The 23,435-nt window shown below is 38.8% G+C and overlaps 1 protein-coding gene across 5 annotated transcripts in view; it reads left to right on the top strand.

The window, feature by feature from the left end:
- MCC (mutated in colorectal cancers) overlaps window positions 1-23,435 on the top strand; it is a 202,669-nt gene that overhangs the window by 151,191 nt on the left and 28,043 nt on the right. For all 5 annotated transcript variants that reach the window (XM_017812717.1, XM_017812718.1, XM_017812721.1 and 2 more), the window contains 7 exons: window positions 2,580-2,786; window positions 12,695-12,841; window positions 13,145-13,234; window positions 13,922-14,070; window positions 15,756-15,896; window positions 17,083-17,183; window positions 19,688-19,871. In XM_017812717.1, coding sequence (XP_017668206.1) covers window positions 2,580-2,786; window positions 12,695-12,841; window positions 13,145-13,234; window positions 13,922-14,070; window positions 15,756-15,896; window positions 17,083-17,183; window positions 19,688-19,871 — 1,019 coding nt within the window. The remainder of the gene's footprint in view (window positions 1-2,579; window positions 2,787-12,694; window positions 12,842-13,144; window positions 13,235-13,921; window positions 14,071-15,755; window positions 15,897-17,082; window positions 17,184-19,687; window positions 19,872-23,435) is intronic.

Consider the following 23,435-nt stretch of genomic DNA (forward strand, 5'->3'; position numbering starts at 1 on the left):
AGCTCTCCCACCGGCGGGTTTCTCCCCTCTTCCTTTGCTTTTGGCTCAGGCGGGGCCCAGGGAACACCACTTTGTTCATGCCCCAGGGTACCAGGTTGTACATGTGGGTTTTGTGGGTTAGGACCAATTGTTTGTTTGTGTGATTGTGCTTGCTGTGTTGTTTTAATAAATTGTTATTCTGACTTGTGGTCTCTCCTTTGAGTTGAGTTCATTTCCCCTGCTGGTTGACTCTTAAACCAGCACAAGCCCTTAGTATGACTCTCAGACCCTGATGCTGTCGATGCCTGACCTTTGTACTTGTGTGGGCCTGTGATAGCACTGGAGCCGTGAAAAAGAGCAGCAGCCTCTCTGTCTGAAGATACCTCTGTGGTGTTAAACCACTGCTGCTGCTTCCTCATGGCAGTCCTTCCTCTTCTGATGTTGCCATAGGGTTATCACCCCCAGTAGTGCTCTGAGGAGGAGAAGAGGCTTGGAAAAGGGAGGAGTTGGAAAAACAGCAACACTCAGGAGCATGGGGAATAAGGAGGTAGGAGGTAGCAGCAGAACTTTGTGTTAGGCGGGTGAGAACACAGCAGGGGAATTTCAAGAGGGGTATGGGGGGAAGAAGGGACAGGAGAAGACAGCAACAAAGAGGCATTGTTTAAAATAAAACTGGCATCATCAAAAGAGATTTCTTCTGCCATTGCAGAGCTTTTCTTCACGTAAGATTAACCGCCCTCTGCTTATTCAGAACTTGAACTCATTGTCATACTGTGTTGAAATAATTTACTTTGTCATAATTTGAGACCTATAGGTCCAAGTGAAGCTAATGTAAGGGAGAGCTGCAGCTTCTTTCATTTTACAGAGATGTTGCAAGGCATTGCTCTTTTAGAAAAGTAGTTTCAGCTTACTACCAACTGTGTAAGTAGAATTATGATGTAGATGCTCTGTCAGTAAAAGTTTATAATTATGACTCTAAATGTATTGCAGTTTTATAGAAGAGAGACATGAAATATGACTTAAAAGAATAAACTGAGCTTGACTGTGAAAGGTTTGTCCCTGCTTCCTCTATAGAGGCATTTCAAACTAGTTGTTAAATATATGTTTTTGCTTTTGTATAAGTGTCTTTTCCTTCTCACCAAGGAGTCTTGCTGTAGCCAAGATTTATTCTTTAAGATTATTGCATTGATAAACTTAAATAAGCAACTTATCATTGTAATGGACAAATAATAAGATTTGATATGTTTAAGTCAGATAGTGCTGAAAACATTGGGAAAATTTCTTGCAGAAATTAAAAAAAGAAAAGGGAATTGTGTTTCCAACTTGGTTTGTCATTTTCAGCTGTACTCTAATCGGTTCTTTTAGTCCCTTCTGATTTAAGGAAATAAACAAGGCAGTAATTTTTGTTATATTTAAAATCCTAAAGTATGCTGAATTGGAAGGGATCAATCAGAATATAAAAGTTAAGTACTTTTGAATAAAACAACTAAATAGACTATTTTTTCCTTGGTGCATGATTTATCTTCCATATTAGATGTAAAAGTATAGGCTTTAGCCATAGCTTGGTTTTGGATTTTCCAATGAAATGAAACTTTCTGCATTGCTAGTTACATCATATATTCCTTTTATTTTCCATATTTCTTACCATGATTTTTATGCATACTGCTTTCAGAGAGATTCAAAAGCTTATAAGTGACATTTGGAGTGGTTTTGCTATTTGAACACAGGCACAGCATGCACTGTGTACTAAATTCAGAACTGCACGTTGCTCTCTGACACATTGAGTGTTATGCTGTGTTTCAGTATGTTGAATGACCAGTCTGACAGTAAGTTTAGCCATGGCAGTATTCCCTTGCTGGTGGTGGGTGAATGTAGTTTGGAAGTTGCTGAATGTCCCCAGTACTGAACTGTGCCTACAAGGCACAGTCCTGAGCAAGGAGGTGGGGTGGGATGGGAAGTGCTGAATGGCACTATATGTCTCAGAGAAACGCAGCACTTTTGCAGGCATTAGAAAGGCTGTAACATCTTCTGATATAATGGAAATCTAGCTAAGGACAGAGGTTTTTTTGTATTGCTGTCACATCAAGGAAAGAACAAGCTCAGGGACATGGGAAAGAAGAGTCCTCTTTTTATCCCCTCCCACTTTTTTCTTTGCCCTTTTGTGATGTTGGTCTAGAACTGAGAAAGGCCCCATGCAATGCACATTCACAAGCTGCTACTTTCTGCCTGTTACTCAGCAGGGAAACAGAGTAAGTACAGGGCTCACCCATGACAAGGAGTCATTAAGTTGTTATGAAGTGTTCTGTGATGAAATTACTGGCATTGCTGTCATTCACATGTAACATGTTTTATTTGCATATATCTGTCTCCTTCAGTGTTTGTCATACAAAATATTTTAATAAAATAGTCAAAGAAAATAATAATTTTGTTTGATATTACTCAGCAAACAAAAGAAGCAAACTAATGGTGTTAGGGGGGCTGCATGTGTACGTATAAGAATACAGAGTTACAGCCTGTTACACGCTTCTGTCCTGTGTACCCATTAGTCCCACTCAGTCATCTTTGCTTCTTCCCTGGTTTTGACGACTTTATTTTCACAGACTGTAGAAGAGATTGAGGGCGTACTGGGACGTGACCTTTACCCAAACCTGTCAGAGGAGAGGTCTCGATGGGAGAAGGAGCTTGCTGGCCTACGAGAAGAGAATGAAAGCCTCACGGCCATGCTGTGCAACAAAGAGGAGGAGCTCAACAGGACCAAGGCCACCATGAACGCTGTCCGTGAGGAGAGGGACAGGCTGCGCAGAAGGGTAAGGCTGCTGCAGAAATGAAGGCTTCTTGTTCCTCCAAGCCTGTGTGATTATGTCACCAGAACAAGCCTCTCTTTAACCTCACTTCCTCTACTGGCTGTGAGGCTTTTTGTTTTTAAAGCTGGGTTATACAAATGACAAAACTGGGACAAAACTGAACGTATTAGAAAAAGAATGTGTGATAAACAGCCGATATGTACAATAACCTGATGTCAGAAATCGTCTGTTAACAGAAAACCTGATATTCATCTTCAAGGAAGCATATGTAACTTGACTATAGAGAAAGCAGATGTTCATTTAGTGAATTGTCCTGTGAGGTCCTTTTTTTCCCTGTAAACAACAGATATTTCTTTGGTTTTTTTGTGAATTCAATTTGTGACTAGGAAAAAGAAAAAGAGCAGGACTCCTGTCAGTGAGTAATAATTCTCACACTGAACAATGAGTAGTCCCAGCCATGTCCTGCTTCCCTGTCTACATTTTATGATATTGTAAGGTCAGAGAAAGGCCTTGTGCTTTGTGTGGATTCCAAAGTAAAAAACAAACAAACAAACAAAAAAAACCCACAAAAACCAACCAAACAAACAAAAAACCCACAAAAAACAAAGATGAAAGGTCCAAGAGAATGTGACCTCAATCTCTGTTACTTTTAAAATTTGTTAACTTTGTATCTGTTAAATCTGCAGAGTTTAGGCTAGAACGAAGCATTTTTGTTTTTAAAACAGGCAGTTTCAAGTCTGTGTTCAGTCTGAATGACAAATCAGACCACTGTACCTTGGTGAAATAATTGCAAGTGTTGCTCTTTACCTACTAGCAGCAGATTGACCCTTTTTGCTGTTCTAAAACAACATTGTTCTGCAGTGACTATATTGTTTTATATATGTTCTGCATTGTGTGAGATTTCCAGTCTTCAGCTATCAAGCCACAAATAACCTTTTCAAAACTCTCTAGCCTCTCCCAACGCTAAAAAAGGTATGTGTGATGAGGCAAAAATAGTAATCTCCTATCATATAAAACAAGACCACTTCAACTTTTCCTTTGTAAAATTTTGTTTTATTATACACCATAACTTGTTTTCAGTCCTGAACTTTTTGGACTGATTTTATAGTGACATTTATTTTAAGCAGAAACAGTACTACCCCTCGAGCTACAGCAGTGATGTTTATGCACTGGGTGAATTATTGCCGAATTGAGGGAGTGGACATGACAACACATAGAGAATAAAAGTATGTCCTTGTGAAATTTGCTTACACAAATGCAGACATTGATACTACAGATGATACAGATCAATATTGGGATATCAAACAAGAAAAAAATAGGTGGCCTTGAGCTTAGAAAAAGATTCAAATTTGGAGAAGTATGGAATGCAAGTTAAGGTGCTTGAAAGGTTGGTAACAAGAATTTCTGCTGACAGCCAAAATCTCCTCAGTTCATAAAAAGAAAAGGGGACAGAGTTGGCATTGTAGCCTCAGGGATCAGTGTGGCTGAGCCATTGACACTTGGTGGCAAATTCAGTCCTATGATTTACCAGAGAAGTTTTTTCCAGCAGAGATGGGAAAGGCTGTATAAAGAGAGGTGAGGTCTGATCTGGAGTGTTTTATGTAGTTCTTATCTCTTATGCATGAAAAGGCAAAGTTTAAATTGCCAGAAAAAGATGGTGAAGATGGCGAGAGAAATGGGCAGCATACTTGGAGAAGGGACTTAAAAGAGATTGTCCTGTTCAACTTAGCAAAACAAAATCTTAATTTGATTTCTCTTAATAAGTGCTGGAGAAGGCAAGTAAGAATGGGAGTAATGGCTCTCCAAACTTAAGGATGAAACTGGAGCAAGAACAGATTCATATAAACCACTTGTGGCTGTATTAGCCCAGAAATTAGACTGTGAGGTATCCAAGAGAAAAGAGGATTGTGCTTCTGAAGAAACAGTAATAAGTAAGGCTACTGACTACTTTCAAAACAGAGCTTCAAAATATTAAATATTATTCAAAATAATCATGCTTGATTATTCAGAGATACCTGTCAAAACCAGGATAGTTACTTCAGGATTTTATCCAAAGTAAAGGGAAAAAAGGCCAGTTAAGACAGCTGCAGTTATTCTAGACCTAGACTCAGCACCTCTACACAAATCTATTATATTTCGACCCTGCAGAGGGTAAGTCTGGAACTGCTCAGTAGAGACTGTGAGCTATCTTTGGTGTAGCAAGCCAATTTAAATGTTCATTCTTCTTTAATTAAGGAAATTCTTCTTGGACAGATTGGATAGATGTCCTACCCAGTACATAAGGCAGTAATGTTGAATTGCCACAGAGCCTTAATATTTGGGCACAGCTGGCAGGGTTGTGTGGGGGTTTTTTCAGTTGTTTTCATTTAGTTTGCAGCTACAGAGGACTTTACTGAAATATGGTTTAATATCATCCTGAATATGCAGAACCACTGCTTCATTGCCCCCACCAGAGAATTTTGTTCATGGCATATGACCCTGTCTGCACTCTATGTAATTGTCACACTGGAAACCATATTTGCATTTTTAATTTAATGTCCATAGTGGCAACAAAATAAATGTTTTCTGTGACCTATTAAATATTTTCTGTATGCCACCTGAACTCAAGAGTCGCTTCAGATTATTTCCCTGGAGAGTGGGAAAGAAAATCCAGCTAAAATTTAGTTATTGTTCTTCTCAAATTAAATTGGGTGAAGTGGATAAGCTTGAATTTGACCAGATCAATAGGTCTGTTCCTTCAGACCAACGCCTGTAATCAAGCAGAGTGCTTTCGATATGTTTTTCTCAGGCTTGTTGGAGATTTAATTTAATTATGTATTTACTGCACTCAGTTAACAGATTGAGCTGCTCTCTGGAACAGTGGCTAAGAAACAATATACATTTGGAGTTTGTTTCTCACAGGTCATTAGTAAATGAGGTAATTGCTTATTTCTGTAAATTGTCTGCAGTGTAGCAGCTGATTTCATAATGCAGAGGTTTATTTTACCTCTGTATTATGTTGCTACATTAAAAATAAAATCTATTTAGGTCTGAACAACTCAATGCCCTAGAAATTGCTTACACACAGCTGATCATAATCCTGAATCCAGTAATACAGATAAGGTGCTGGGGAACTTCTGTACCAGTTCATGGCATTAATATTATTATTACATGAGAATAAGGTTGTAATCAGGTCAGCACTACTTACAACTGCTATATGGAGTAACAGCCTTAAATAGTAGAAGAAAAAGTAATATTTGTGTTCCTATACAAAAGCCCTTTTATCCACCTGAGCATTCAGCACTGATACAGCATATAAACTCCATCATGACTGCAAAGTAAAAATTGTGGGTTTTTTAATTACTGCCCATGAAAGTTGCCAGATGAGTAGTACCTCAGCACAGTCCTAAGCAGCTGGTTGGCATAAGAAGCAGTGGGTGTGGGAAGCATTCAGGCTTCTCTGAGGCTGTTCAGAAGAACTAAGTCTAAAGTTAGAGTAGTTCCAGCTCTGGAAGTCTGTGAAGACTGTTCTCTACATAAGTCATATGTTGGCTTGTTTAATTAATCAAATCCTTTTAGTTGTGAGAGTTATTCTGTAGCTCCAAACTCAGCTGAATTCACTGAACTGACCAGAACAAAACCAGATTCCTAAGCTGTCTTCAACTAAGACCTTAATAAAACCATTATCTGCAGAAGAGTAGAAAAGAGGCATTTTTTTGTGTGATCCCTCCAGCTGCCTACATTGCTCCTGCTCCAGGAAACTTCATTTTAGCATGAGGGCTCTCCCAAAATACGTAGGTTTTATGAGCAGTTGAAACCTATCCATACCACAGTAGGAGTCAGATCCTTGGGCTTGCACAGGCATTCTTGAACCCACACTGTTCTCAGATGACACAAAGCTGGCACAAGCTATTGGACTGTCATTGTTTTGTTGTCATTCCTATTAGAATCAGAAGGTATTATTCCAGAGTGCTAGAGAACACTGATATTTTATGGGTCTTTAGAGATTATTATCTGCTTTCAGAGTTTAAAGTGCTCCTGGAATTGTTCTATCTCCTTTTCTCTTGGTGAGCACCAGAAACTTGAGGTAGCAGCCAAAAGCTGTTTCCATTCTCTGCCTCCTTCAGTTGCATGGTATTTGCTTATGCAGCACTATCTCCACCTAGGTGTTAATGAAGTAGAGCTTTCTCCTGTTTCCAAGCTTGTATGCAAAAGCTCAGTGATTAATCTGAAATTAAATGGGAGAATGCCTGAGATATGCTTTCTGCCTTCGCCTGTGTTTGTTTCTGTGTGCTGGCCTGGATCAGAACACGTCAGTTGTGCTCAGAGCTTTTAGGGAATTCACCCTTCGCCTCCCATGTCACATCTTGCCACATCCTTCGTTTTTGTTGCTTTGCATCCTTTATAGAGTTGCAGCACCCAGATCATTCTGCATGAGGAACTGTTGGTGTGAAAAGCAGAGGAGCGCTTCTCCTGCTGCATATAAAAGCTGTGTGTATAAGTAGCATTCCTGTTCTCCTGCAGCTTGTTGTGTCTGTGTGTCACTCCCTTTCTCCATTCCTCAAAGTAATTGTTCAAACAGCAGATTGATTTTTAGATCTGCCAGAGGGGTCCACAAGTGACAGTTAAGTTCTTACACATTTCTTGAAAGCAGACATCTCTGCAGAGGACAGAGATTCTGCAAGTGCCTCCTTTCAACTGATAACTGCAGGTCTAAGCTCATCCAGCTCCACAGAATTCCTTGAGGAGATGGCCCTTATAAATACCAGGAAAGACTTCTATACCGTACTCAGTCAACCACAACAGACAATCTGTAGGAATTCAGACCTTGCTTGTTCTGGTGCTCATGGTATAAGAGAGACTGAAAATTATCTGGCTAAAAATAATCACCACTAGGCCTAAATGAAAGGTTAGTGGTGCTTTTGGCTGGGAAGGGCCATCACCACTCACAGCAGCATGAATTGTTACACTGATGTTTTGTTTGACATCTTTCCCTCCACAGATTTGCAGTATGCATGAATAAATTAGAAAATGGGGAGAGGTTCACATCCTGTGGTTTGTTGTACTTCATGTTCCTCCTAGGTATAACAGGGAAAAAATGAAGTAGTATTAAAATGATGGGGAAAAAAGTGCTGTTACTTGAAGGGTTCAAAGATACTGCATGATGAAAGAGGTCACAAGTAGGGTAGAAGCAAAAGAGTCACAAGCATGTTGTTTGAAACTAGCTTAGAAACAAAAGGAGCAGGTGTCCTTTGAATGTGGAAATCAGTGACAAAAGCAGGCAGTTTGTAGCTCTGGTTTTTTATTTAGGATATGTTAATCAATCATGTAGTTGTGAGTATGCATGTGTAAAATACAAAGACTGAAAACATGTTCTTAGTTTCATGATTACAGATAATGACAATATTTCACTGAAGTATTTTTCTATAACCCATGATGCATTTCTGCAAACATGTCTGTGATGCCTGTTAATAACTTACAAAGTCTTTCATAAATCCAGCATTGCTGTAATGTGTCAGCCTCTTTTCTTGTCTACTCTTGCCATCCTTTTATTTAGTTCTTAAGGTATGCACAAGAAATTATGCTTAATTTCCTACTCCAATTCTCAGAATTGAAAGGGGAAAAAAATGAGAAACACAGCTAAGCAATTGGTTCAATTGCTAAACATCAAATATTGATAAATAAAATTTCCAGTTACTTACATCCTTATTAATAACTTGAGAACATCTGTTTGCTCCTGACTTCTCTTGGTAGCTAGGCTGTCCTTTGGTCCGAAGTATAATGGCTCTGTTGCCTTGTGTCTCACTTAATGACCCTGCTCCTGCTCTTTCTAAGTTTCCAGCACTTCTTTATTTCTGTAATTCCTTGGACTTGCTGCAGCTGTTTAGAAGATATTTGCTCTTTCCTTTTTAGAAGATATTTGCTCTTTCCTTTTTTTAATTCTGGATTTCACAGATGTTTCCATGGATTTCTCCTTTCCCCCTCCATTCTCTACTCCTTTTTTTTCTGATCATATAATTATATCTGCCTCTCAGTCCCTTTCCATCTCAATTTAGAGCTTTGAGAGTTCATGGCAATTTCCATACCCTTCTGGATGTTTGCATCTTTAAACTAGTATAATGCAAGGACTCAAAAAATTTTTCTTTAAATCCTTCCTTGTTATTTCTCTCTTTTTCTGTCTTTCAGTGGAACTTCTTCGGGTTTGTTTCTATACTTGTCTTTACCCATCAGATTTTGCTAATTTTGGCATCCATTTCCTGTAAAATATTCCCTTCTTCTCTCTCCCATTTCCAGATGTTTATTGTGTCTCATATGCAGTACTGCAGTTACCTTCATTCTACTAATTAGCATAATCCTCAGAATAATGTATATTACATTGGTAATGACACTAAAGAGTGTTAGAAGTATGGAGTATGGAGGATCAGACAATTTTTAATCATGCTTTTAAAACTAGTCTTTACATAACTCATGTGTTCACCAATCCAGAGAAGAGATTAACTCTTCTGAACTCTGAGGTTTTTTGGGGTTTGGGTTTTTTTAATCCCGTTCTTTGGTCATTTTTTATTTTTCCTTTAGAATTGCTACAAGTGTGGAAAAGTACTTTCTAAGGAGATGCTGCATCTATTTACAGTGGAGGTTTTGGTGACCGGAAATAGTTACTTAAGGTGTCTCTGGACAGTGTGGTGGGTGGGCAGTACAGTCATGAGATTCTGGCTTGGTGCATGTGTGAATTCTGAGACTGGTGATTTTACAGGTCAGTCTTGCCCTGTTATTCTCTCAGAATTACCATCCAGTACTTAGCATTGCTAAAGTTAGTGCAGTTATTTATAGCAATCAATTCAGCACGAAATTTCAGAAATAGGGGCCTGAATCAACACATCAAGAAGTATAGATGAGCAGGCAGCTTCTTTAAGCTGTAGTTGCTTCTATGATACAATATTAAAGCAGTGAGTTGCATAGATTAATGACTGTGCTGTGCTCTGAGTTTTCTTTTAGAAATGCTCTCCTGAGAAATCTTTGCATGTGGCCTTAGCTGTGTTCATTTTTCTTCCTGTTGTTGGTGTTTTACAGGTCCTTAAGAATAATTGGCTTTGTAGTCATGGCCAATAGTTGCTGCTCACTAATAAAACGTAGACTAAAGGAAACCTATCTGCATTAAATTTTTGTACAATAGTGTCTTTGCACAAGGAAGTTTTAAACTTTAGAGTCAATGCATGCTTAGGATTTAAACAACTTAATGCTCTCTTTCCTGATTGCACTTAAATTTAGAATGTTATTTGCTTTTGGACTGAAATTGTCCAGGACTACCTTCTGGGCATAGGTGAATATTTTAGCAATTTTTAAATCAGACATTGAGATGAGGATTTGATTTTACAAAGAATACATCTGTAGTGGTCTTTCTGTTTGTTTGCTTTTAAACAGTGTTGTAGCTTAAGCACTTGTGGAATTTAGTTTGGAACAGCCTGGGTTAAAAGAAATATTAATAAATAGTAATTCTAATTTAGTGAAGTTTTGGGGTTGCTTCTTCTTTTTTTTTTTTTCAGTGTTAATGCCACAGTACAAATCCTGTCTGCACTGACGTTCCACATCCGCAAGCAAAAATATGCATGCATGGTTAATTTCAGCTTTATGCATATCAACAGGCTGAAATGATTGGTTTGCATCAGTGGAGCACTTCTGTCCTTAAGGTTTGCATTAGTGCAGCTGTACCTATATTGAAATTATATATGCCTGTATGAACAAAGGAGGCCTCAGCTGCAAATATGTAGAAGATACTTGCTATAAATATGCACTTTATACACTACTCAGGGGCCCCTGGTGGTCTAGTGGTTAGGGTGCAGGACTCTCACCACTGCGACCCGGGTTCGATTCCCAGCCCCCCGGGCAGATGGAGCTCGTCAGCCCTGTAAGGCCATCCATCTAAGAGAAGGTCACTCTAAACAAACCTACGTTCTGAGACCCTCACTGCCACTGTCCAAGCTTGCTCGGCCCCGGCAGATGAACCTCAGGATTAAAGGGTGGGCTCAGTTCAGCGCACGCTGTGTCTCACCTAAAAAATCCACTGCGCAGGCTCGAAGGGTTAATGACCTTTCCCCAATCTTCGCTCGCGCAGACTGGCCATATACACTGCTCAGTTAACTTCATGATATAACTGCAGCTAAGATGTATAATTCTGGGTCAAGCACCCATATCCATTTTTCAGCAGGCTCCTTTAAACACTGGGGATTTGATCTGAGGTTTTGTGTACTTCATTTGTTTGCATTCATATTGGTTAAGATGTAGCACTCCTCCACAACTGAACAGGGAACTTGTGAGTGCAGTTAGGCTTTGTGTGCTTGTGCTTTTGTTCTTGCCACCTACAGCTTTTTATTAGCAGCATGCCGTTGTTGCACTCTTTCACGTAAAACACACAGGTTTTTTTTCTTTTTTTTTTTTTTTTGTAATTTGCAAATACCTAAAATTTTTTTTGACAGTAAGTGCTCAGGCAGCCTAACCTTCAGTTTGCGTTCAACAGAGGGAGAGAGGCAGGGATACTCTTGAGGGAGTAGAAGCAGATGGTAGAGGATTGTAGGAGGCATAAGATACTGCTTTGGTGACTGGAGAGTGTTTCAACTTTAACTCTTTCCTCAGTGCAGTAGGTTTTAGAGATTTGTTTATGTTGTGCAGAGAATACACAACTGCTGCTGCTTCAAGCAGAGATTGATTGAACACTGTCCATGCGCACCCACTGTCCATGTGCACCTGCAGCGGAAGAAAGCCCAAGCTTTAATACCACTTGCATATTTTTTGACTAAGGGATTTCTGCATGCTTAATCAGTTATTTGTATAAATGTATTGTATTTAGGATAAAATCCCACCTTGTTTTACACAATAGGAATCAAAGTTGTATTTCATGCTATGTACAGGGGGATCAAATGGTCTGAACTTTTATTTTATTGGACTTAAGTTAAAATTTCACCAGCTCTGTTTTGCAGAGGGACTGTTCCATCAAAATCAGCACAGAAACCTGCATATTGAAGGAAAACTGTTTTCAGGGGAATTTCCTCTTCAGATGGTTTCCTGCCCCTTCTTTCGCCTCATGCTCTGTGTTTGAAATCTGAGGGAAAAATGAGCTCTATCACTTTACCTTGTGGCATAATTGTTGTGTTAAGCAGACAATTTATTCTTTGACTGTTAGGAACTATTCCAGTGTAAACACTATAATCTTTAGCTCAGCTATAGTTTGGCTCCTGTAGATCTTTCTTTTTTTTTTAACTCTGCAGTACTGAAAATCTTTTGACATCAGTTCTGCAAGTATCTGATATGTGATGAGGACCATGCAGTGTTTGCATTGTGTGTTTACAAAGAGCTTCTGCAGGCTGTTGTTTGGGTACTTTGCTGGGGTTTTTTTGTCTGTACATCATTCATTGTATGGTAGCTTTACTTAACTGTACTTTTTAAAGTGTGATTAATGTTTGAATGTCTTTAACCTTTAAATATGACAAGATCATCCTCTGATTTATTGATGTCAAGAGGGTTTTTTTCAACTGGAGTTTTCCATTACCAGCAGGAGTGCCACTGGATTTGTTTAGGCATCATTATCTTAGGCTGGAGCATTAGCTTTACCCCAGAGAGAATAATTTCTATACATACAGTACAGCTGCACTGAAGGGGTTATATAAAACAAGCTGAAACTTTGAGTAATTCCTCTACAGTATTATATCTGCCTATTTCCATATTGCAAATAGTTTTTAAAAACTGAAAACAGTAGAATTTTAAAATAACCTCCACTCATCTGCTCCTCACATGAAAACTTCACAGCCACCAGGGTACAAAAATATAACTTCTATGCTGAAACAAGGAGCAATTAAACTTGGTTAGACAATGAGAAAAATCTCCTAACTATTTAAACCATATAAGTGGGAGAATAAGAATGCTGTGTTTTACTGTAGGTTCGAGAGCTGCAGACACGTTTGCAGAGCGTGCAGGCAACGGGCCCATCCAGCCCCAGCCGTCTCACTTCTGCCAATCGACCCATCAACCCCAGCACGGGAGAGTTGAGCACCAGCAGCAGCAGCAACGACATTCCCATTGCCAAGGTGAGCTCTTGTGTGTTTTAGTAACCCTTCTCATTATCTGGGGAAAGCAGGTCTCATTTTGCTCTATACAGGAATAACTGAGAGGTATCTAGAATCCCCAGAATGTTTCCTAAGCAGGTCTGTGAACTTGAACTGTGGGAACCAATTAAGTGTTAATGATTGTAGTTCTCTCAGTTACAGCACAGGGGTCAACTTTATAGTAGTTTACTTCAGTTTTGCAAGTGTAACTAGAGCACAGATGAATTTTGTGTAAACTTCATGAACTTTATTGCTGGGTAACCTGTGAAGCATTCTGACTTGCAGATTGCTGAAAGAGTGAAGTTGTCAAAGACAAGATCAGAGTCTTCATCATCTGATAGACCTGTCTTAGGATCAGAAATCAGCAGCATAGGGGTAAGAACTAATAATTATGTGCATGCATGGTACCTTCTGAAGATGACTTGTGTTCCAATAAAAGAAGCATTGCTTTCTTAATAAATTAATATATGGACTGACTGAAAATACTTTAAAATAACTTTTAAAGAACTTTAAAAGTTATTTAGAGGAAAATATTTCAGCAAAGAATATTTCACCTAGTATTAAGATCTCATTTTCTCCTAACTAGTGGCTAGAAATCATTCTCTGAGTGACTTCAAGAGGAGTCATTTCCTCCAAAATATTTTTCAAGAAGACTCTCCAGTTGCATTTCACAACTTTCAACAGTGAACTGGTTTCTGCTTTGAAATGCCAATGTAAATCAATAACGCTGCTGGTACTGTGTGTTAGTATTTGTTTTACTGAAGAACTTGGCTCTAACCTTTTGCTAAGCTTTCAAGAACATAAATAACTTGCATAGTAGGCTTTTTAAATGTATGATGAAATAGTGGCCTTCACCCTTGGTTAGTAGAATTTTAAAACAAAATGGCTTCTAAAAGTGGAATCTTGTAAATATTCTATTCAATGTAAAATTCATAACAAAAACCAAATAATGAATGCCTTGAAGTGAGTACATGTGAGCAAATGCAGTTCTCAATGCAGAGTGCTTTTGGGAGAAATCCAGTGATTATCTATTCACAATAATCTATTAACTGCCCTGTGCAGGTGTCTAGTACTGTGGCTGAACATTTGGCACATTCCCTCCAAGACTGCTCAAACATCCAGGAAATCTTCCAGACTCTCTATTCACATGGATCTGCTATCTCTGAAAGTAAAATTCGAGAATTTGAAGTGGAGACAGAGAGATTAAATAGGTAAGGTGGAAAGTCAGATAATGCTCACATGTGTTGCCTTCTATTAGCTTTGATAAAGTTACTGCATTTTTATCCTTTTTGAACATCAGTCCAAGCTCAACTGTGGCAGTTGCAGATAGCATAGAATGTAGGTGCTGAAGAGAAGATATGCAAAGGATTCTTTCCATGAGTATGACAGTTTGGTTGTGTGTTATTAGATCAGCCCAGCACCTTCACCTGTGACAGTTTGTACTGTGGAGTGTCCCTCTCTGTGGGTAACCAAATAGTCATGGCATCTTTTTTCATAAGACACATCACTGATAGAAATAAGGATTCTCATAACATAGTCTCGCTCATTCTAGAATTAGCTTGCTTTGTTTTGTCCTGAAGAAGCAGAACAATCGCATTGACTGTATCCATAAATGTGTTCATGTGGTGGTGTGGCATATATACCAGTAAATAGATTTCTGTCTGCAGAAGAGTGATTGCAGCTTTCTGGTTGTAGTTAAAATATTGATGGTGTTATCCTTCAATAAGCTCTATCAAAACCATGTCTTTTTTTGGCACATAAAGATCAAAACAGTGGATCAGAAACATGAGAATCGTGTTTCTGGCCAAGTTCTCTCTTCCCCACAGCCACCTCAAATTTAATCTGATCAGTAAAATATCTCTTTTATTTATAGCTCATGTTTTTGTAGTGTTGCAAAATGTGATCTTTGTTTTCTTCTTCTTCTTTTCTCTTTTCTGTACACTGCACAATTATGCTTTGACAGCATGTATCCTTATAGAAGGTGTCAAAAGAAGGTACAGAAAGTGAAGCATCTGAAAGTCAGGACTTTATTCTGATCACTGAATAAAGGGTATACTAGCCATTCTCATTCTTCTTTATTAGGAAGTCAGTGATTTTAGAGTCCTGCATGCCACTGATTTCTTCATTAGCTACTTGTCCAAATTTTGAATTTTTTTGCCTGTTTTTGGCATATATCCACCTTTTGCATTTAGGCACAGTACACTGATGTGTAGTGCAGTTATTGGCGCAGAGAATAAACATAAATAGTTATATTCTGAAGCTTCATTTTCATATTCAGAGTTAGCCTTATTGAGAAGAGTATTACAAGGTAGCTTCTGTTCCACTGTTGCCAGAACATTTGGAGATTACAGTGCCTCACTGAAACTTCATTCATAGTTTGGAAGTTCCCTCTCTAATCACAACTAAACCATGACTTCAGGTGATTATTCTGGATTTTCCAAAGAAAGGAGGCATTTATGCAACTGCATGATCCCTACACACACCCCCAGTTGCACTAGTAAATATGCCACTTAAAACAAGAAGCAAATGTGGCAGCAGGAAGTGAGGAATTGAGGCAGAAAAATTGAGCAAAAGGTTAATATGAAACTGTCCTATGCAGTCTTTTACCCTAACAAAAAAGGGTATAACCTTCTGCTTGCTGCTGTTGCACAGGGTTGTGATTATGCTTTATGGGAAGGTGAAAAGAAGAAGAGGCTGTACTAAGAGAAATTTCTATCCTCTTGGCTCTTGATAAAGGGATACAGAACTGATGGAGTTTGCAATCTTCATTTAAAAAAAAAAATAAAATGTGTAGACCAAATGGTTTTTGTTATTTTAAATTATGGTTGTTCTAGAATTTTCAGATCACTGACTGTAAGTTAAGCTTGAAGGTTGCAAATTACTTCCTTTTCTACAGCCGTATTGAACACCTGAAATCCCAGAATGACTTACTGACAATAACACTGGAAGAGTGCAAGAGCAATGCTGAGAGGATGAGCATGCTTGTTGGGAAGTATGAGTCCAACGCCACGGCCCTCAGGCTGGCGTTGCAGTACAGGTATGTGCCTACACAGAGAGTATCTCAGAAAAAGAGGGAGCCAAGGCAAAACTTGACAGAAGCTCTCCAGAGTGAAGTTGTTGGTGTGCCATAATAATACTGTTTCTTTTTGTTTCCTTCATGAAAAAAAGTCCCTTTAGTTAAACTACTTGGCAGACTACTGAACTGAAGTTACTGATACACTGTATTTCAAGCCTAGTTCTCCAGCATCTAAAAGAAATATGCAGATTTATCTCTTCATTTTTAAATACTGAATTAACATTTGAATTAATGATTGTGCGTAGGCTCAGACTATCTCTGCTGAATCTGGTCTTAAGATATAGGTTCTCTGTATTAGGCACCTTTCACAAGACCAGTGGGCCAAACAATAGTGTTGTACTCCACATAATTCAGAATGACTTTGTATCACATCAGTTGGAATTGTGGATTAATTGCTTAGTATTTGCTAATAAGTATCTAAATTTGCTTCAAACTATATGTAAAAAGGTGGATGTCATTTAACACCTTCAGCTGCAACTAATTTGGAACAGGCAGTTCTGGTCTTAAGACAAATTGTGTGCCTTTAAAAAAATGTGTTTTCTTACCATTAACCTTGAGCAAATTACTAGGAAATCTAAATTGCAAATAGGTATACTAGTATATATTTTTTCAAAAAAACTGTTAGAAGGCAGCATGAATGAGTGACTCACAACTGTGAGTTGGAAGCTGTTTTGTTGTAAGGAAGAAAATCTTACAGCCAGGACAGATCAAGAAGTATTTTTCATGTGTCTTCTTTACTTCTTACTACAGTCTGTGTACTGCAATTATCTTGTAGAGTATAGAATGCTGTATTTTGTATAGTAAGAAGGTCTGGGAAAAGTTTCACAAAGGGATCATGTTGACCACCATTTGTACTGGTGTTTCAAACATGCTTCCGAACTTCCTTCACATCAGGTCATTCTCTTCCCTTTTATCTTGTTACGTTACTTGAGGTCAACCTGGCACTGTCATAAGGAAGGAGAGAATGTTGAATGCCTGTTATAGGAGATATATGCATTATGTTATCTAATATCCCTACTGTTAGACAAGTAGTAGGGAATCATACCTCTGTTGTTGTTGTTGTTGCTCTTGCAGGTATTCTTCCTTTCTAAATTACGGGTGATATTTTGTGTGATTTTTGTTTTCTGTAGTTTGTTTTCTCTTTCAGTGAACAATGCATAGAAGCGTATGAACTGCTGTTGGCATTGGCAGAAAGTGAGCAGAGTCTTATTCTTGGGCAGTTCAGAGCTGCAGGTGTTGGTTCTGTTGGTAAGATGTCAATGAATCACTTCATTTAATTTTTTTTTTGCATGTCAGTTAGCATTAGAGTTGGTTGCAATGGTGAATCATCTCATGACCCATTACTTAAGAATGCTCTCTGGTCTTTTCTTGTTTTTAACTGATTAAAATATTTTACAAACCCCAAAAACAAAGGAAAAGGAAAAGAGAGCAATTTAAATTCACCAGTGGATGCTATCAGAAGGGGATGCCTAGCAGGGGCGATACTGCTACAGGCATGCAACTGTACAGAGTGGAATAATTAAACAATACTTGTGGGCATATGTGGCTTAGGGCCACACAGCTGTGGTAATTGCAAGTGTGGATTCTGTTTGAAGCAGTAAGACTGACCCCCCAGAAACTGAGTATAGTTTATGAAAAAATGGGATTAAGACAATACTATGATAGCATAAAAAATAAAAAAGCCGTAATTTTTCACATCCCACCCATTTTACCTTTGCTCTTAAATTTTTAGATGTTCTATCTTCTGTTTTACTCTGCTGTCAGGGATATTAGCCTGTATATTCTGGATTTCTCTTATTTTGTGGTTAGTTAATCTTATGGCTAGGTGTTGGTTTTTAATATGCTGCTTGCTAAGAAATGGAACAAGCCACTACCATAGGTTCAGTACAGTTCAGAAGTGTGTGGAGCTTGACATTGCTGCTGGCTCCACTTTTCTGATAGAAAAACATGTTTACACAATGAAAGTTAAATCTTTCCCATTCCTTCCATTGATAGGAGAAAGCAGCCACAATAATCTTAAAGCAGAAAGAAGGGAAACCTTCAGAGAGAGAATTATAACCCTTCATGCCGTCCTGAGGCATAGTTACTGCCCAGTGGGCTAATGGCAGTAGCTTCTCAGGAATCACTGAAATGTAAATGGAAAACTTCTAGAGACAAAGAGTGACCATCTGGTTTTAGAGCCACAGGACTGACATGGTCGGTCTCTTGTTTCAGATGACTGGATGCTGCTCTCCATGCCCCTTACTTTGTATCTCCCGCAGTGCTCAATGCAGGCCTTTGTGTACCCGTTTCACCTGTGCAGCGTGTGCAGTGCACCAAAAAGTAAAGGAGATGTCTGAGATTTTCTTCCACTTTTCTTCCAAGCTCTGGTCATTCTTTTCCACAATGCACTGTGGGGCTTTTCCCTGCTCGTAGAGATCAGTGAGCAGCAAAAGTAAATTTAGTCTTGGGTTTTCTGTTCATTTAGGAGGCAGAAAGAAATTTTCGAAGGGAGAAATACTTTGAGTTTCAGTAGGGTTTCATCTGCATTTTATGAAAGAAACTGTAGTTTAGTTTTTGTGTAGTTATCTGTCTACAGCTCTTAATTATGGTATTACCAGTTACAGCCCTGAGAAAGAAATAGTGCAAATTTCCCATTACATAACACAGCTTGGAGGAAGTTGTATATGGTTTTTGTACCTTTAATTTGATTAACACACCTAGATAAAATAACAGATTTTTGGTTTGAAGATCAGTCAAGTTTTATATCAACATCTGTGAGTGGAAAATTCATGGGAGTTGCATCACTTAGATCTGAACATATCTAACTGCTCTTAATGTTCACCCTTCCTTCTTCCTCATTAATGTTCTTTCTAGTGCATGCACTTCACTTAGCAAGTGTGAAGTATGGGTAATTGGTCTTTGACTTGAACAAGGATGAAATGAAAATCTGACAAAGAGCAAAGTGGGTTTTTTTTAATCTCTGACATATTTGGATTGTGTTTTTTAAAATATGAGTATATCGTACCTTTAATTTACAAATATATTTGTAGATTTTCTGTTTAGCCGATAGCGTGTCTTACTTTAATGACTTGATGGCAGCTGGAGGACTGTAGGAGTAGTGACAGTGGTGGTTCAGTCCTGCTTCTGCTGAAGGGATGTCTTACCAGCTACACAGATGCTGTATAACCACTGGAAATTATAGCAAATTAATAAACACCATTGCTAGTTTTCTTTTGGCTTAATATGCATGGCTGTAAACTCTGAAAGGCTGCTTTTAGGCAGTAAGGCAATTCTTCCAACTGGCAAGGTAACCTGTAAGAAGGTGTTCTGGCAAACCATTAGGCTTGAGGTCAAGGTGTTTTTGAGAAGAAGCCCTGGAAATGACCACACTGTGGAACAGCACTGCACTGATTGGAGAAAGAGTTGTCATTTAGGCTGAGGCTTTTTCAGTGTGTTAATAATTCGAGCATTGTAGCCTAATCTTAATGCACAGTGCAGACCCTTACAAACAGAGAAGCTGGCTAAAATAATACATACTTAAGACATGTACAGGGAACAAAAAATATCTGGAGCTTGTGACTGGGACAAAAGTGCATTCCAGGTCAGTAGCCCAGTTACTACAGAAGTGAGGTTGCTTTTACCTCACATATTGGTAATGTATTTTCATAGTTTTTGTATAAACTAAGAGCGTGTAGAAGGATCTCTATTCTTGCTTTAACTTCTGTCACCTTCTTCAAAGCTCTGAAACAGATTTTTTGCTTGAAAACTAGGAGACCAGACAGGTGATGAAAACATCACACAGATGCTTAAGAGAGCTCATGACTGCAGGAAGACAGCTGAGAATGCAGCAAAAGCCTTGCTAATGAAACTAGATGGGAGCTGCGGGGGAGCCTATGCAGTCACTGGCTGCAGTGTGCAGCCCTGGGAAAGCCTCTCATCCAACAGCCACACAAGGTAAATGCAGCTCCTCTGCTCTCCTAGTGCCCGAGTGTTTGATTTCAGACCAGAAGATGTATTGTATTTGCTGTTCTGCCTCCCTCACATCAGTCCCTCGGTTTCTGTGCTTTGATTTGTAAGTCACCATGCCTCAGTGGTCTGATTGTTTTTAGACTTTGAGCAACTCCAGACAAGAAGGGTTTTGTGTAAATTTTTTGCAAGTGGGTGACTCTGGACTTTGATCTTCCTCATAAAGGTCAAAACCATTACGTTTGTTTTACTTCACTGACTTTGTGGCTGTTTGGTTGGAACTCAAATCATGTACTTCTTACTCTTATCTATTGTATGCAGACAGCACGGACATACAGAGAACCAGAGATCTGAAGTATGCTTCCACTGGCATTTTGGAGTGCTCAAGAATTGTTTTTTTAAATGTTGCAAGTCTACCCATTTTGTTTTAAACCATTTCCTCTCCCTTCTCATTACCCTTTGCCCCTCCTCCAAATTATTCCTTCCCATGCTGTTCTTTTCACACGTGGAGCGGAACAGAGAGAGTGAGTCCCTCCTGGAGAGACTGAATATTCCAGTTTCTCTGAAGACCTATAAAATAATGACACTTAGATGAGCTATTATTGCAGAAGCGTTCTGGTTCAAATACATCTGCCAGCAGCTTCATTTTGAGTTTTTGCCTGCCAGTGGTATAATTATACTCTGTGTGCTTCTGTGTGGATACAAATTTGGCAAGCATCCTGGATAAATATAGATGAACATTTTTCTTTTTAAGCGTTATTTTGGTTTCTTAGATTCACTCTAAAACTTCATTTTAATTCAGTTTTTGAGCCAGTTCTTTATTCAAATGCTGTAATTTTTTTGACACTTCAGAAGTTTATTTTAGTACTGTATCATTTCCTCTTCTTTCTGATGCCTCCTCCAAAGGTTCTAATTTCCTGCCATATAACTGGCATGGAATAGATTAAAAGTGAGCAAAAAGGTAACCTGAGGGAACAGGGTGCTAATGTGAGGTAAATTTTAATGTTTTATTCAGAGAAGTTTTGTGATGCACTTTCAGTACAAGAAAGCTGTATCTTTAGGTAGAAATTATTGTGGCTGCACCTGTGCTGGTAAAACGCTGATCGCCCATTGTAGCAAAAGCATTAACTAGCCTTGGAAAGAAGTTACAAAAAGCTGTTCCAAGTGTTTGACTTGCCATGTTTTGTGCCATATCTACACCCATATGTGAACGTGTTGTATGTGGCTACATGTAACATCTCTACCTAAGTTGACCTTGTTTTCCATTCTATTGTTTGAAAGGGCCGTTTTTGGTTGGCCATAACTACCTCAGTGTTTTTTTTCCTTTTGACATATCTAGCATGTAGTCAAAACATAATTTTTTTTCTTGAAGAACAATTTAGATAGTTTCTGGTATTGACAGGGGAGAATTATGGGCAAGGAGGGGTTGTTCCTGTTCTGGTGTTTGCTCTCTTAGTCTTTCACTGCAAGTGTTTGGAATATGGTCTCTATAGTCCTTGCTTTCTTCAACATAATTTTTGGGGGTTTGAGGAAGAGGATAAGAGAGGGAGATGTCTGTATTTGTGTCTTTGCACATTGTTCACCATGAACATTTGGTGGTCAGCTGACACTGTGTATATTTATTTACATATAACATGTGGACTGAGGAGTTAAAGTTTCAGCAGAGTATATTTGAAGTGGCATAGGATTTCAAATTTCATCACTATAAATTATGTCATGAAATGTAAAAATGTGATTGTAAATATTCATGTACACAAGAGAGACATTTTAGCTTGAGTCATTATCATTGTAGGCTATCTTTTCCTGGCATGGAGCAGAATACTGTACTGAATAAGGTAACTCTTATTATCTGGTTTGATATATGTGGAACATAAGACAGAAAAGCTTCTGTCACTCACCCAAAGGGCACACAAAAGTCAGGAATTTGTCATATGGGCACCCTGATCTGATTGTCACTTATACATTGTTGTCCCTCTCCCCTCCTGCCATGCCAAATGTAATTTTGTCTTAGCCTAAACATATATGTATCAGTGAAAATATTTTTGAAACTTCACCTTCTCCAAAAAATACAAATCTTCCTTCTTTCTGTTCAGATCTTTGTCAGTAAATACTCTATCTCAAGTTTTAAAAATTGAAGATTTTGTCATTAAATTTCCTCTCCCTGTCATTCCGGATCCTTCTTGTTTCTCTCCAGGCCCCTACTCCTACTTTTTGAAGTTATCCTGCCTGTGACACCAGCTCTCTCAACTCATTCACGTCTGCTCTCTTGTCACTCAGCTCTCTGCTACTCCAGACAGATATCCATTGCCACAAACCTCCAGCACTGTATGGTTCTTTGATGCTTGTGGTTTCCATTTCCTTTACATTTTTATTACAGTGCAATCTAAGCAGAGATAGCAAAGCAGACTGTAGATTTCTAAGTGTTCCTGGAGGCTTAATGATTTTATTTGTCTTAAAGAACTCTACCTAAGTTTTTCACCCAGAGGGTAGTTGGGCACTGGAACAGGCTCCCCAGGACAGTGGTCACAGCACCAAGCCTGACGGAGTTCAAGAAGCGTTTGGACAATGCTCTCAGGCACACAATGTGATTCTTGGGGCTGTCGTGTGCAGGGCTTAGTGTTGGACTTTGATGAGCCTTGTGGGTCTCTTCCAACTCAGGATATTCTATGATTCTATGAAGTTCTATAAAACTGGGGAGTAGAACAAGTCAACGTCATCAGTGAGTGCTGTGTGAACCACCATTTGGGGACCACTGCACTGAAATTAAAATATTTTTACAATGTGTGATTCGAACATACTTTGAGTCTGCAAAACTGATTTTTTGCCATAGCTGTTTTAGTGTTGCAGGCTTTTAGTTGCAGATATGTATTGTTACCTTTTCCCTTTGAAATCAACGGAAGAGGTAGTGGGATGTTGAAAACTATCTTTTGCTGAGAATTGTGACAAATGAGTAATTCTTCCTGTTGCTGGAAATCTTGTAGACTGTGGATTTACAATGAAATTGTTGACCCATCTTGAGCTTTGAAATTTCAAACGAGATTCTGAATGTCAAATCACTGAATACATTACTGAGAATAAACATGTGGTGAGGCATTAGTGCCAAGTGGCTAAAGACTGCGAAAGGGAGCAACTGAAATGAAAATAAATGCAATGAAAGAGCATCTAAATTCATTTGGCTGGCAACAGCACTACAATAATGTTGCCAATTCAGTTTTTGAAAATAGAAATCAGTTTGCAGTGTAGTTGGAAGTTGTAATTGTTTTAAATGGACAGAAGCTAACTATAGAACGTATATTGCCAACAAGGTTTGACTGATTACACCTTTAGAAGGAACCAAAAGAGAAGGAGTCCAGTTGTAACACTGACTGAAAAAGGTGTATTTTATTCTCTGCAACACGAGCAAGCCCAAGCTTACAACTGGATTCATGGAGGGAGAGATCTGGTCTCCTATACACAAAGGCAGTTCTCTTCAGCCCCTGGTGGTCTAGTGGTTAGGGTGCAGCACTTTCACCGCTGCGACCTGGGTTCGATTCCCGGCCCCCCGGGCAGATG

This window comes from Lepidothrix coronata, unplaced genomic scaffold (genome assembly GCF_001604755.1).
Source record: "Lepidothrix coronata isolate B3197 unplaced genomic scaffold, Lepidothrix_coronata-1.0 Scaffold37, whole genome shotgun sequence".
Taxonomy (NCBI): domain Eukaryota; kingdom Metazoa; phylum Chordata; class Aves; order Passeriformes; family Pipridae; genus Lepidothrix; species Lepidothrix coronata.